We start from the raw sequence: 15727 nt of genomic DNA, 5'->3' as shown, positions 1-15727 counted from the left end.
TTAATTATTACAAACCTCTCCACAGTATACATACAGAGTGAGTGCATAAGATAATGTGATGGTGATTTGCCCGTCGGATGGAGCCGTTAAGCCTTTAGAAGACTGTCATGTTATTGACAGGCGTAGGCTATGTGCTGACACTGAGTTTCATCCCCTCCCTGTCTCATTATCATCATCACCATCATCAACATCATCATCATCATCATCATCATCTTATATCCAGATGAACTGTTTGTTTGAATCAAAAGTTCATAGATTGGTTTGATGCAGTTTCCACCCCACCCTATCCTATGCTAACCTTTTCATTTCTATATAACTGCTGCATCCTACATCTGCTCTAATATGCTTATCATATTCATACCTTGGTCTATCCCTACCTTTCTTATCCCCTATACTTCCTTCAAAAACCAACTGAACAAGTCCTGGGTGTCTTAAAATGTGTCCTGTCATTCTATCCCTTCTTTTTGCCAAATTTAGCCAAATCAATCTCCTCTCACCAATATGATTCAGTATCCCTTCAGTCAGTGTAAACTATCTGTACTTATCTTTATTTTTGTCTTTCCCCTTCTCCTAAATTTATCTATCTTTCTTCTTATCCTACGCTTCCCACATCAAAACTGAAAATCTGTCAAGATGGCTCCTCAATGAATATTGAAGACTGCACTCCTGATGAATCTGGGAAGCAGAAATGAGCTTGAATTAAAGGTAGTGGAAGAACTGGGATTGGTGAGAAGAGAGCCAGTCTGTCTGAAGATATTAGTGTATGAAGATGTGGAGATTGTCTTTGTCCTTTAGTGTTTTCTTTCTATTTCTCCATCTTCCCACACTGACCTATCATTGTTTTCTTTTTTTTTTTTTTCTTTCCTGATGTTCTATAACATTTCCTCACTTTTAATGTTTTAATGTTCAGTAAGATAATTATTTTAATATCCATTTAACTTCCAGGTTTGGTTTTCCCCCGGACTCACTGACAGATCCCACCTCTACCACCTCAAGGGCAGTGTCCTGGAGCATGAGACATTTGGTCAGGGATACAACTGGGGAGGAAGACCTGTATCTCACCCAGGCAGCCTCACCTGCTATGCTGAACAGGGTCCTGTGGGGGATGGGCAGATTGGAAGGGATAGACAAGTAGACAAGGAAGACGGAAGGAAGCGGCCAAGGCCTTATGTTAGGTACTATCCCAGCATTTGTCTGGAGGAGGAGTGAGAAACCACGGAAAAGCACTTTGAGGATGACTGAGGTGGGAATCGAACCCCACTCTACTCAGCTGACCTCCTGAGGCGGAGTGGACCCCATTCCAGTCCTTGTACCACTTTCCAAATTTCATGGCAGAGCTGGGCATCAAGCCCAGGCCTCTGGGGGTGGCAGCTAATCACATTAACCTCTACACTGCAGAGGTGGACTGTTGATTAATATAATATGGTTATAAATTGTTCTTTATATGGAGTTCATTCTTTTTTTAAATAGGTAAGAATTTAAAATGGCTGAAATAAGGTAAAATAAATTCTAATCTAACTGAGGATGTATTACAACTTTGGACAGGGACAGAGAAGATTATCCTGAGCATGAAACCTCTGACAGTGATTGGACCTCCATAACAACAGCAATCCTGATATGGGGAACACAAAATAGGAAATACTCTTCTATGAGGAGGAGATGGTCCCAGAAGAAGAAGAATGAAGGATCCTTATTTTCTTCTCTTAAATGCCATATTTATTCAGTAAGATGATTAACAATAAGTATCATTGCAGTTACCAGAAACACAGACTTATGATCACCTTAATCTGTTTACCGCCCAGGGTTGGTTTTTCCCTCGAACTCAGTGAGGGATTCCTCTACCGCTTCAAGCGCAGTGTCCTGGAGCATGAGATTTTGGGTCAAGGATACCATTGTGGAAGAGGACCAGTACCTCCCTGCTCTGCTGAACAGGGGCCTTGTGGTAGGGATGGGAGGATTGGAAGGGATAGACAAGGGAGAGGAAAGGAAGTGGACGTGACCTTAAGTTAGGTACCATCCCAGAATTTGCCTGGAGGAGAAGTGGAAAACTGTGAAAAACCACTTTGAGAATGACTGAGGTGGGAATCGATCCCCCTTTACTCAGTTGACCTCCCGAGGCTGAATGGACCCCATTCCAATCCTCGTACCACTTTACAAATTTCCTGATAGAGCCGAGAATTAAACCTGGGCCTCCTGTGGTGGTAGCTAATTGCACTAACCACTACAAAGCAGAGGCTAACCTTATGATCACCATCAAAGTAAAATCTCCTGGCACCAAAAGTATTCAATGTTATTCATTTTGGTAAACAGTGAACTTTCACCAGTTCAAAGAACTTGAGTAATTCTCTAGCCTGAAATGCTACAGCATACAGAACACACAGTTCAAAAAAATTAGGGGAACATGTTTTTGAACGCATGCTATGCTCCACAAAACAATACCTTACACCCAGGTATATTACCGAGTAAACCTTTATTCTTTACCGTTGAAGTATACAAAAGAACATCAATGGATGTGAAACGGAAATGTCCAAATAGGGGCGAAAACAAAGTGATAGCAGTCCTCCAGGGTGGATTTTTACACAGTTCACGAGCATCAGTATGGTGTATGTCCTCCACGAGCATTTATCAGAGCTTGGTAGCTTGGTACCTATGTGGCATGCTCCGTATAAGTCCACGGAGGTCACGTTGCAGTATCAGGTACCATTCTTCAACGAGAGCCTGTTCGAGGTCTTGGAGAATCTGTGGTGGAACAGTATGCCCACAAACACTTCTGTCAAGCCTATCCCACACATACTCAATGGATTAAGGTCGGGACTCACTGTTGGCCATTCCATCTCTTGAATGCCCAGTTCTCGTAAGACAGCTCTGGCGATGCACACTACATGAGCCCTGGCATTGTCGTGCATGAGTACGAATTCAGGGCCAACACCGTATGCAGCAACCAACACATGCTGTAGCAGTATCTGTTCGATGTACCCCGCAGTGGTAAGATTACCACGGACGACGACAATATCTATACGGCCGTCAATACGGATGCCACCCCACACCATCATAGAACCTTGTCCGAATCGGTCGCCATCCTGGACAACATTTGGCATGTACTGCTCACTACAGCATCTCCATACACGCTGACGTCCATCATGCTGTGTCAGGGGAAATCTGGACTCGTCTCTGAACAATACAGGTCTCCATTAGTGAAGTTGCTAGTCGACATGGATACGGGCAAACAGAAGGCGAGCTGCGCAATGTTTGCTGTGTTAAATGGGGCACTCGAACAGGATGTCTGGGTCGTAAGGACACTTCTCTTAACGTGTTCCTTACTGTCTGGTCAGACACCATGACTCCAGTGACCCTGCAGAGGTCTTCCTGCAGTTCTCGGGCAATTACTGAACGATGCCGCAATGCACAGATGGTCAGATATTGGTCATCCTTTGGGGTTGACATGTGTCCACAACCTTGTCCAACCCTCCTTGTGAATTGCCCTGTCTCATTGTAGTGATTCCACAAGCAGTGAATAACTGATGGAGAGACATTGAGATCCACAGCAACACGACGAAAAGTCCATCCTTCCTGGATTAAAGTGATGGCCCTTGTGACTTGAACCTTGTTAAGATGTCTCATGGGATGTGCTGGTTGATGTACAATGTGCTCAAATGAGCGCAGTAGTCTGTGTATCTTACAACAACACACAGATGCACCGCTTTACACTTTGTTTTGAGGGGCCACCTGACAGTTTAATGCATGGCTACGTCTACAGATGGAGTATAACTATGATTTGACATACCCTGAGTAGCTAAGGTCTCGAGGTATACTGTACAACCATTGGAATCCCATCTACCAAATTAATGTTCACATACCAGATATTACAAAACATGTTCCCCTAATTTTTTTTGAACTGTGTACAATTCCATATTTCAAACCTCTCTTCAATACAGCTCAACACAGTTTATTTTAAGTGTTTCCAATTCTGAAACTTAAATTACTAGATTTGACCTACCAATGTAGACTACTGCACTGAGCAGGCCTTTCTCACTAGATGACATATCGAAATCACATTGAGCTGCAGGTAGAAGGTACGATGTGCTGATAGTTTCAGAGATCATGGATATAAGACACAAGCCACACCCCAGGAGTAGCAAATGGTGAAACTTGCCATGTCCTGAAAAAAATAAGAAAAACTCCTGACAGTTACTGCTAGCAATATGAATTTAACAAAGAGAAAATGTAGCCTAATTCTAGAATGTATACATGTATATCTCTTCTTAGAAGTTCATCATAAGGAGAGGGTGCTCGGGCGTGACGTATGAGGAACGGTACCACCCTCTAGGAGGAAACCACGCATACTGTAACTGGTGCAGTATGGTACAGTGCATATTGGCCAGCAGTCTCTGTAACAAAGTATGATTGAATACATGGTCACTAGCATGGACACCATGCATTTCTGGACATACGTTTGTTAGACCATTTTTGTTCAGTATCCTCTCCGTGATCAATCCCTAGAGTTTGTACATGGTGGAAGAAATCACCCTGTATATGAACACCTTAAAATAACCACTTGACTGAGCCAAGATCGAACCTGTCAGAAGCCAGCACTCTACCACCTGAGCTACACAACCTGGCAATAAATGTTCAGACCTTCCTCTAAACTACTACCTTACTTCAACTTGGTTGTTCCCCTCTTAGTAGTCTCTTACTACATGCAAGGTGTACACATAATGAATGCAGAGAATGCAATTTTCATTCCACATACAGGGGAGGTACAGAGTTCCTATAAATAATCTGTAGTCGCTCTCACGTCTTCTAAACCCCATAACATATCCATGATTCTGTTTTTCCATGTAGTGGAGAAATGTACATCTATATATATAAAGTAACTTGTCCTGACTGACTGACTGACTGACTGACTGACTGACTGACTGACTGACTGACTGACTCATCATCGCCGAGCCAAAACTACTGGACATAAAGAAATGAAATTTTGGGAATACATTCATATTAAGATGTAGGTGCTCGCTGCGAGAGGATTTTTGGATATTCCTTTGCTAAGGGGGTGAAAAGGGGGTTGAAATTTTAAAATGAGTGTATCTATATCTCAAAACTTTAAAAGTCTACACATGTAAAAATTGGTATTTAGAATCTTCTTTAAAAATAAGGAAATACGTATTTTTTTGTTTTCAGAAAATCCAAACAGGAGGGGTGAAAAACGGTGAAAAAGGGGTTGAATGCCTTTAATCAGGATACCGGTACTTATATCTCAGAAAGTGAAGATATTACAGACCTAAAAATTGGTACTTTTGATCTCTTTTAAAAATAAAGAAACACGTATTTTTTGTTTTTTGAAAATCCAATTAATGGGAGGGTGAAAAGGGGGTGAATTTTTAAAATGAGTGCATCTATATCTCAAAACATTTAAAGTTTACAGATGTAAAAATTGGTACTTAGAATCTTCATTAAAAAATGAAGAAACACGTATTTTTTTGTTTTCGGAAAATCCCAATAGGAGGGGTGAAAAGGGGTGAAAAATGGGTTGAATGCTTTTAATGAGGATACGCATATCTCAGAAACTGAAGATATTACAGACCTGAAAATTGATACTTTTTATCTCTTTTAAAAATAAAGAAACACGTATTTTTTGTTTTTGGAAAATCCAGTTAATGGGAGGGTGAAAAGGGGGGTGAATGTTTAAAATGAGTGCATCTATATCTCAAAACTTTTAAAATTTACAGATTTAAAAATTGGTATTCAGGATCTTCATTAAAAATAAAGAAACGCGTATTTTTTATTTTCGGGAAATCCCAATAGGAAGGGTGGAAAAGGGTGAAAAAGCGGTTGAATGCCTTTAATGAGGCTACTTATATTTCAGAACCTGAAGATATTACAGACCTGAAAATTGGTATTTGGGATCTACTTTAAAAATAAAGAAACAGGTATTTTTTCATTTTTGGAAAATCCAAATAATGGGGGGGGGGGGGTGAAAAGGGGGGTGAATTTTTAAAATGAGTGTGTCTATATCTTAAAACTTTAAAAGTTTACAGATGCAAAAATTGGTATTTAGAATCTCCTTTAAAAATACAAGAACATGTCTTTTTTGCTTTCTTTAAATCCCATTAGGAGGGGTGTAAAAGGGTGAATAACCGGTTGAATGCCTTTAATGAGGATACATATATCTCAGAAACTGAAGATATTACAGAACTGAAAATTTGTATATGGGAGCTCCTTTAAAAATAAAGAAACACGTATTTTTTTGTTTTTGGAAAATCCAATTAATGGCGGTTAAACAGGAGTGACAAACTGGGGTGAAATTTTTGAAAGACTATATCTACAGAATATCTGAGAAACGTAAAAAGTGGGTATTAGGAATCTCCTGTAAATGTAAAGAAAGATAGGTGATTTGTTTTTGGAAACTCCACTTAAGGGAACTAAAAAGGTGTGAAATTTTAAAAAGAGAATTTCTACAGTATATCTCAAAAACTTAACATATTACAGAAGTGAAAAATGGTTTTTTTATCTCTATTAAAAATAAAGAAACGTGTATTTTTAGCTTTCGGAAATAGCACTTGGGTGGAAAGGGGGGGGGGGGAAGTGACTGAAAATGGTGTTGAATTCTTTTAATTAGGCTACTGATATCTCAAAAATGAAGATATTACAGACGTGAAATTAGACATTTGGAATCTGCTTTAAAAGTAAAGAAACACGTATTCTCGGAAAATCCAATGAGGGGGCGGGGGTGAAAGAATTGAAAAATTAATTGACTTAATTGTATGAGAATACATACATCTAATAAAAACTAAAGTTGTTACGGACGTGAAAATTGGTATTTGAATCTCCATAATCAAAGAAAAACGCGTTTGGGTGGGGGGGTGGGGGGGGAACCATCGTGGGGGCGGGAGTGAAAACGAGTTGAATTCCCTTCATGAAGACACATAAATCAAAAACTGAAGAAGTTAGAGTCATGATAATTGCTATTTAGAAGATCCTTTACTTTTAAAGAAACAAGTATTTTTTGCCAGAAAATTCACTTACGGGTGGGAGGGGGGGGGGGTGAAAGGAAGTGAAGAAAAGTGAATTATTTTTATGGGGATACTTATATCTCAATACTGAAGGTAACAGACGTGAACACTGGTGTTTGGAATCTCCTTTAAACATAAAGAAACACGCTTTCTATTATTTTTTTGGGGGGGGGGGGGTAAATAAAGTTAACAGCGGTGGGGTGTAAAAGGAGGTGAGACCAATTGATTTTACTGTTCATAATGTACATATAAGGAGCCTCTGTTGCTCAGGCGGTAGCGCGCCGGCCTCTCACAGCTGGGTTCCGTGGTTCAAATCCCGGTCACTCCATGTGACATTCGTGCTGGACAAAACGGAGGCGGGACAGGTTTTTCTCCGGATACTTCGGTTTTCCCTGTCATCATTCATTCCAGCAACACTGTCCAAATTTCATTTTATTTGTCATTAATCAATCATTGCCCCAGAGGTGTGCTTCGGCAGCCGGCTCAATTCCTATTGTCGCCGCTAGATGGGGCTTTATTCATTCCATTCCTGACCCTGTCGAATGACTGGAAACAGGCTATATAGTTTCGATGTACTTATTCTGATCATAAACCGATCATTTTTAATCTTTCCTGGGTTCGTTTTCAACAGCCATCTTTTCATTCAGAGAACGTTCTTAGATTACAGTAGATTTTCCTGGCATATAAATAAAAATTTAAACACATTTGAAATAAACGATAGGAATGAGATGGACCGTCAAATTGTTCACCTCTATAATAAGGTCAATAATGCACTGAAGTATGTCATTGGTATCACCACTTGCCTTCGCGCGACGATGGTGCTGGTCACATTGTAACAATGACAATGGAAGCAGATGTAATTTACCGCCAAGTAGCGGTCTTGCATCTTCCTGTGGGGTCCAGAACATCTTTTAATAATAATAATAATAATAATAATAATAATAATAATAATATTCTGGACCGTTGTCAAATGTGCGGACCACCCTGGAAACGGGTCCTGGACGGGTAATGACTAAGAATGCAGTCCGGCCACGGGTTCAGTACCGCCAAGGCACCCAAGACGACACCACGCCGGATCTCCTGAAGGATTTGATCCATATTAAAAACGCTTATAGGAAAAGATGGCAAAGATTTAGGGACCCAACTGGCCGGGTGGAATATCTGGACCTAGCCCGAGAAGTACGAAATCGATTGCTGGAAAGAAAGATTGAAAAATGGGAGAAAACGGGTCAGATCGCGAATTTTGGTGGATTCTCGCAGAAAACGAGTCAGATCGCGAATTTCGGCGGATTATATATCTAAAACAATAAGCATTCAATTGTTAATTTCAGTATAATACCGTAGCGAAGCACGGGTATCTATCTAGTAATTATATATTTTTGATAATAGCCTAGTAAATATGGGAAATAGTCTTTTTTTCTTTTACGGTCTGACTGAAAATCTCCACTGGATTTTGTTTCTCTGCAATCTGCACTTGTAGATTCACATACTCCCAGAAACTTTCAGTTTATAAAATGCATAGGTTCATGCATGAAAGGAATTTCATCATTGAATAATGCCAAAGAGGAAAATGTCCTTCATCTATTTTACCTTACCTGTGAGAGAAAGTGCCTCTTCAAATTCTGTCAGGCTAGTGTCATGGTCGTGGCCCTTGTCTGAAATAAATACAATTGGGACATATTAAGTTATCTGTCTTTTAACCACTGAACACAAAGAAAGCATTATACTATTTGTTGAAAATACAGTAATTTGTGTAAGATTAGAATGGATATTCAAAATGCACTTTCTGATGCATAACAGTTTCAATTATCGGTATCTGTATTAATAATATTCTATCTTACAGTTGCTGATCCAATATGTGGGTGAACAAAGGCTGAAATCAAGATTTCCTTAAGCAGGCAAAACTCTAAGTCAATCAATCAATTAATGATCTGTATTTAGGGCTGTTGCCTCGGTGGTCGATACCCTATCAATTGTTTACTTAGCTTTTTCTTAAACATTTTCAAGGAAGACAATCCTTCTCTTCCACCGAGATTACTTACAACGTCCTTGCTGATTTTTGGAAGCAAAAATTGTATTAGTTTTCCACCAATAAGATACTGCTCACGATAACTGCATTATGCTAGTGGGATGAACTGCCGGCCCTGTGCTGTAGGGGTGAGTGGCTGCCCCTTACCCGGAGGCCCCGAGTTTGATTCCCGGCCAGGACACGGAATTTTACCTGGATCTGAGGGCTGGTTCGAGGTCCACTCAGCCTACGTGATTGCACTAGGAGCTATGTGACTGTGAGATGGCGACCCTGGTCTACAAAGCCAAGAATATCGGCCAAGAGGATTCATCCTGCTGACCACATGACAATTCGTAATCTGCAGGCCTTCAAGCTGAGCAGCGGTCACTTGGTAGGCCATGGCGCTTCGGGGCTGTTGCGCCATGGGGGGTAGTAGGATGAACTAGCAGTAATCACAAAGTATGTATGTGGTGAACCCTTATCCCTTTTTTCTAGGGGGTCGCGTATGAAGTGAGATGAATCTTCATAGTGGTTTTTACAACCAGATGCCCACCCTGATGTCAACTTCATCAGATGAGTTAATGAGATGAATGAATGACGTGATATGTATACTAGGAAAGGAAAGAGTGAAACCCAGTGCCGTCACACAGCTTGTCCTATTGAATAGCACCAAGGGATTTGCTCTAGGCTTAACGTACCCATCCGACAGACGAATCCCCATCAACAGCGTTATACGCTTTCACTCTGTATGAGCACTGTGGAGAGGTTTGGAATCGAATCCAGGCTTTTTATCCCCAATATACCCTGCCAGCATTCTGATGGTGACATTATTTTTTCAACCAACAGGGCACAAACAGGCTAACTACGGTGTCAGACCAGAGAGACTTGATAAAAGCGGGCTTTAGTAATCACAAAGTATAATCCTATCCTATATTATAATTGTACGTTATTACTAAAAGGTAACTAAAAACAAAAGGAAAACAATTGTTCTATTTTTAACATTCAGGCAAAGGAAATGGTTTTTTTGAATAGTCATACCACAAAATTAAAATCATTTCATTCAAAAATGAGGTAAATCCAAATGTTAAATTAAGTTTGAATTTTTTACAATTGGCTTTGTGTCGCACCGACGACAGGACAGGAGTGGGAAGGAAGAGGCCGTGGTCTTAATTGAGGTACAGCCCCAGCATTTGCCTGGTGTTAAAGGGAAAACCATGGAAAACCATCTTCAAGGCTGCCGACAGTGGGGGTTCGAACCCACTATCTCCTGAATGTAAGCTTACAGCCGCACGCCCCTAACTGCACAGCCAACTCGCTCGGTATATTGGATTCAGCCCAGAGTTCAAGTTATTTTAGATACTGTATATTGCTGTAGATAAGTTACATGGCTTACTGAGCCCATTAGCGGTGATTGGGAATAAGAAATGGGGAGGGGGCACAAAAATGTATTGACAACAAAAAGATCTAAAGATCTTGGGGTCTGGAAGATATAGTGTGTGTGCGGGGGGGGGGGGGGCAGATAGACAACAACATTGCAGAAAAGTAACTACAAAATGGTAAGTTTGTGATGCTCTTTGAGCGAATTTCAACAGAGGAGTAAAGGTTTGCAGTTAACCAACTTAACTGAGGTAGTAATAGGTTTTGGAGATTATAATTCAATACAACACAATAAAACTTTGACCTAAGGAACAATTACACATGTATTCCTATTAAATAAAAGTTTGCCTGGTTATACTTTCTTCTTTCTTCTTTCTTCTTTCTTCGTTTCACTAATTGCTACCGAAGTATTCCTGGCAGCTACGTTACTATGACAAAGCTTCATTTCGCTCCCAAAGGCTCAGCAGTAGTTACTCCCTCCACTACCTTCCTTCCCCTCGGGGCTTTGCACAGGTTTGTGCCATCAGATAATAATTGCACTTCTAGCACGTGTTGTGAGGAAGGGAAATAGGGGTTAAAGTCATGGACAATGAGGTATCATTACCCGCTTGCCAAGTGCCTTTGTCAGTATGGCAGTCTCGCACAGCCAATGTGTCTGTGTAGTTTTACCTAGAGTCTGTTACTCATTTACTGCATAGTAAAATACTTAACGTTTTTTTTATAGTATAACCATATTGGTCCTCCACTCCAGTTGTATCCCCCCTAACCCAAAGTCTAATGCTCCAGGACACTGCCATTCAGGTGGTAGAGGTGGGATCCCTCAATGAGTCCAAGGGAAAACACCAACCCTGGGTTTTTTTTCTATATTCCTCAACATTTGCCTTGCCTAATTTCTGGATAACACTCTACCCTGGTACCCTTTCCTCCACACACTTTCCCCATGCCTAACAATGGAGTTCCCCATGACCAGAGCCTCAACCCTATCCACCTCATTTGTTCCGTCTCCTCCTGGTCTCCCTGATCTATCCTAATGGCTGCAGAATCTACTTTCTCTCCTGTCTTCTCCCTCCCATGACCCTGATCCACCTCCCTGTTCCTAACCTGTACTCTACATTTTTCTTTCCTACCTTTTCCTCGCCTTCTACTTCTCACCTCCTCTACAAAAGTGCCCTGTTCTTCATCTTTCCTCTGCTGTTTTTATCTGCGGTGACTCATACTGATTTCTCACTGATACCTGGCCTGAATTCTGCCCACGAGTCGAGCCCTTTGCCTTCAAATTCCTCCCTGTTAACACATTAACCTACCTGTCTTTTACAACTTTCCCCTCTCCTTCACTTCTCTCTTGTACTCCTGCACACCCACAGTCCCTACACCTGCATTCCTTAGTCATTTTTTACGCTTCTTAATGGAAAAATGAAAAATCATCAAAAATAAAAATATGTAATTTGTGAATTTAAAAACGTTAAAAGGAAAGAAATATTGTTTATGTTATTACACAAGGATCACATGACATAAAGTAAGCAATATACTAACTAATAAAATAACTACACTACAACATTATCAATGTCTTTCTGCAGTCACTCATAATTCTGTAACTTATGTGGTATAATCTGCAAATAGCCTTATCTGGGATCCCAATTCTTTACTATCGAGCAAGTAGCTGTGTGGTTTGGAGCCTGTAGCTGTCAGTTTTCATTCGGGAGATAGTAGGTTCAAACTCCATTGTTGGCAGCCCTGAAGATGGTTTTGTATGGTTTCCCATTTTCATATCAGGCAAATGCTGTCCCATTGCTGTCCTATCCCATTGTTGCCATAATACCTATCTGTGTCGCTACAGCATAAAGCAAATGGCAAATTTTTACTTGCATCATTCATAAACATAAAAACATAAAGGTTGACTATACAGTCTTGTGAGACGACACTCTTAATTGTTACAGAATCAGATAATACTTCACCTAATCTAATTCTCTGAGTTCTGTTTTTGAAGATTGTAGCCACCCATTCAGACACTCTTTTATCTAATCCAATAGCCCTCATTTTTGTCAGGAGTCTCCCATGATCTGCCAATCAAAAACCTTGGATAGGTCAATTGTAATACAGTCCATTTGACCTGAATCAAAATTATCTGCTATATCTTGCTGGAATCCTAAAGGCCTCACTGGAACAACCTTTCTAAAATTGTTTTATCATCCTTTTCTTTGCACACAGGGGTTATTGTAACAACTCTCCAACTCTTTGTTCATTTGGTATAACTCCTTAATGCAAACAGTAATCAAATAAATATTTCAGATATGGCACTATATCCCAACCATCTATGGAAAGTGTGATGTTTTAAGTTTACATCTGTACTTGAAAGATGTTGAAGTTCACAATTTGATAACATTGTGCAATGAGAATCCTCACCTGTTGGAAGACTCATTCTTGTAGCCTTGGCTTCCTTATCATCAGCTCCTGTTATGTGAATGGAAGGCATGTCTCATGACATTGCAGCAACTGAAGAAAAGCATTAAAATTTTGTTAGATATACGTATATAGCTTCTAATTCTTCCTCCCCACTCCCCCATATCAGCAAATGAGATGAGAGAGTGTAGACTATAGTAAACACCCACAGGTGTCATGAAAATATGCATTCATTGCTATCAAGTATTAGGATACAATTAGTACAGCAGTACATCTATATAAACCAACATAAACCAAATAAAATTAGAATCTTGAATGTGAACTGAATATTTTCAATTATATTTTTATTATATTTTTTTTTTTTTTTAAAGGTTTAATGCTGATTTGGATGAAATGTTTGTAAAGAAATCTCACTAATTTGCTGCAACTTTTGCTTGAGTCCTTGTCAATATTAAACACTTTCAACTTCATTGGATTAATAAAAGAATTTCACATTCAGCTTCTTAGAGGCTATTCATGCAGCTGAGACAGTGCACTAGGGATAACATGCATGCATTAATCTATGTAGAAAAATATACATAAAAATAACATCCTGACAGTGTTATCAAATATTTTCTCATTCACCAATGTTAGCTTCAAAATTTTGCAAATCAAAGTTCTGGATATAAGATATTAGTGCCAAAACAACTGAAGAGCTCTGTTCAGCTATTTACATTACAAGAAGAGATGAGCAGCTATGACGGTGAACAGACAGCGATCAAGTAATGAATTCTTCAGATCATCTGGATTATCAACATAATGGACCTGATTATACTGAAACTCTTTTCAGCTCTTTAATTCTATATACTTTGTATCGTTGATTTACTGCATAATGAACAGGCAGGAGCTCCAATTATTTTGTCATGATCTTTAAACAAAGGCAACTTCATATAATTTCTAGACCTATTAAGTAGTCTAAGTAGCCCGCTGGTGGCTATGATCGTTAAGGCACTGAAGTCTAAACGATCTGACACCGAGGTTAGCCGGTTCGAATCCCGCTGGTCGAAAAAAATTTCACCATCAGAATGTTGGCCGGCAGGGTAGGGGAGGTGGTGGTATACAATTTCTAACCACTAGATTGCGTGCCAAAAGCCTGGATTAAATTCTAAATCTCTCCACAGTGCTCATATGGAGTGAGGGCATATGACGCTGTTGATAGTGATTCATCCGTCGGATGAGGACTTTAAGCCTTGAGCAGACCCCTTGGTGCTCTTGATAGGAGTAGGCTATGTGCTGGCACTGGGTTTCACCCTCTCCATGCTGTCATATATCACGTCATTCATTTCATCTCATTAACTCCTCTGATGAGGTTGACATCAGGAAGGGCATCCGGTCATAAAAACCCGCCATGACAGATTCATCTCACCTCATACCCAACCCCGTAGGGAAAGACTTTTGGCACTTACTGATGTGAGCTCTACTGCAGTACATACTTTTCAAACATGTACGTGCAACTTTGAAAGAGGACAAGTGAGAACATAGTTCATGTCTTATACATATGATGGTGTCACTGTGGTAGGTATCTGATTAAGTGACATGTGGGTTCAAATACCCAGGCACTTGAATAAAAGTCCATTAGCTGTTATACATGTATCGGTACATGTAACTTAGAAACCTTGCTGAAAATTTAATAAAATTAAGATACAAGGCAGCATTATGAACAAAGAACAATACACTCAACAGAAATATCCCTCTCAGAAAAACTTACCTGGCAGTTACAATCTTAAATTTATTGCATGTTTTACACTTCTGTGTTCAAAAAACTCTAAGGGACAGCTTTAATACTTTGCAGTATTAAAATTAAATGCATTATATCACTACATCATATGGAATTGCCTTTCTAATCCATTCTAAATGTTGGTAAGGGATCATGACATCAATGTTCTTTTTTTGGGAGTCAGTTGGTGAAAATGGTCAAATACAGCTGGTACTCCAACAGGACAACTCGATTTCCATTAAATCTATAGTAGCATTATTACTTTTCATTTATTATTATTACTTTCCATTTCCAGTTCTTCCCTAGGTCGAATTATGATTCAAGGACTTCCCGCTGTTGGCTGCCTCTTCACCTCTCTTTTCCTTTTTACAATATTTCTTTTATATTTCCTCCTCACTTCTCTATACGGTACTCTCCTTTACTATATCCACCTCTTTCAAGGCCTTCCTTGTGGTCTCTATCCTGTTGGTTTCTTTGAAAATACTTTCTTCGGAACTTGGTCTTCTCACATTCTTGTCATGTGTCCATACTATTTCAGCTTGCTTGTTTCTTCTGGTTCTGTAGTTCCAAACTCTTTATTTCTGATTCTACCTTTTCTCATCTTACTACAATACCTCTAAGGAATTTCATCTTTGCCGCACAAACTCTACTCTCGTCTCATTTTATTGTTGTTCATGAACTTGCTGCATATGTCAATATCAGTATATAATAGGTCGAATAGTTATTTTTCTTCTTTTTTAATGTGTAAGAGTATCTTTGAATAATTTAAACAATACACTCTCAACATCACACACACTAAAATAAGGATTTTATTGTGTAAAAAATAGGAGAAAGGATTTTATTTACAGTTTCTGACACCTCAGAGTCATTAACTTATATAGGTACTTACACACTGTGAGTTACTGAGCAAGTTGCCTTGTCATCTTCATTCATAGCAAATTTCAAAACACTGGAACCCTCTCCATCTTTCTGAAGCAAGTTCAGGACTAAAGATGTGAAATCTTAAAATACAGTGCAGGCGGGAAATTAACTGCATCAGATCCAATGATTAAATCTCATATCAGTTGTTAGTGTAATTTAAAATAGCTGTCCCTCAAACAAGGTCATACCAGTTTCAGTTGTTTATAACCATTCTCTGTTTCATGTCAAGTCATTTTATGGCTGTACCATCCTACT

At 39.6% G+C, this 15727-nt stretch overlaps 1 protein-coding gene across 2 annotated transcripts in view; it reads right to left on the bottom strand.

Annotated features, from left to right (window-relative positions):
• LOC136862903 (synaptic vesicle glycoprotein 2B) overlaps positions 1 to 15727 on the bottom strand; it is a 143051-nt gene that overhangs the window by 106016 nt on the left and 21308 nt on the right. Inside the window, exons 1-4 of one of the 2 annotated variants that reach the window (XM_067139186.2) lie at positions 15441 to 15579; positions 12799 to 12888; positions 8606 to 8665; positions 3998 to 4159 (exon numbers count right to left, since the gene is read on the bottom strand). In XM_067139186.2, the coding sequence (XP_066995287.2) occupies positions 3998 to 4159; positions 8606 to 8665; positions 12799 to 12868 (292 nt within the window). In that variant the 5' untranslated portion in view covers positions 12869 to 12888; positions 15441 to 15579. Of the gene's footprint in view, positions 1 to 3997; positions 4160 to 8605; positions 8666 to 12798; positions 12889 to 15440; positions 15580 to 15727 lie in introns of those variants that run through there. The other variant, XM_068225736.1, reaches the window with a different exon arrangement.

This window comes from Anabrus simplex, chromosome 1, assembly GCF_040414725.1.
Source record: "Anabrus simplex isolate iqAnaSimp1 chromosome 1, ASM4041472v1, whole genome shotgun sequence".
Classification (NCBI taxonomy): Eukaryota; Metazoa; Arthropoda; class Insecta; order Orthoptera; family Tettigoniidae; genus Anabrus; species Anabrus simplex.
Note: the sequence above shows the minus strand (reverse complement) of the source record. Positions and strands in the feature narration are given on the sequence as shown.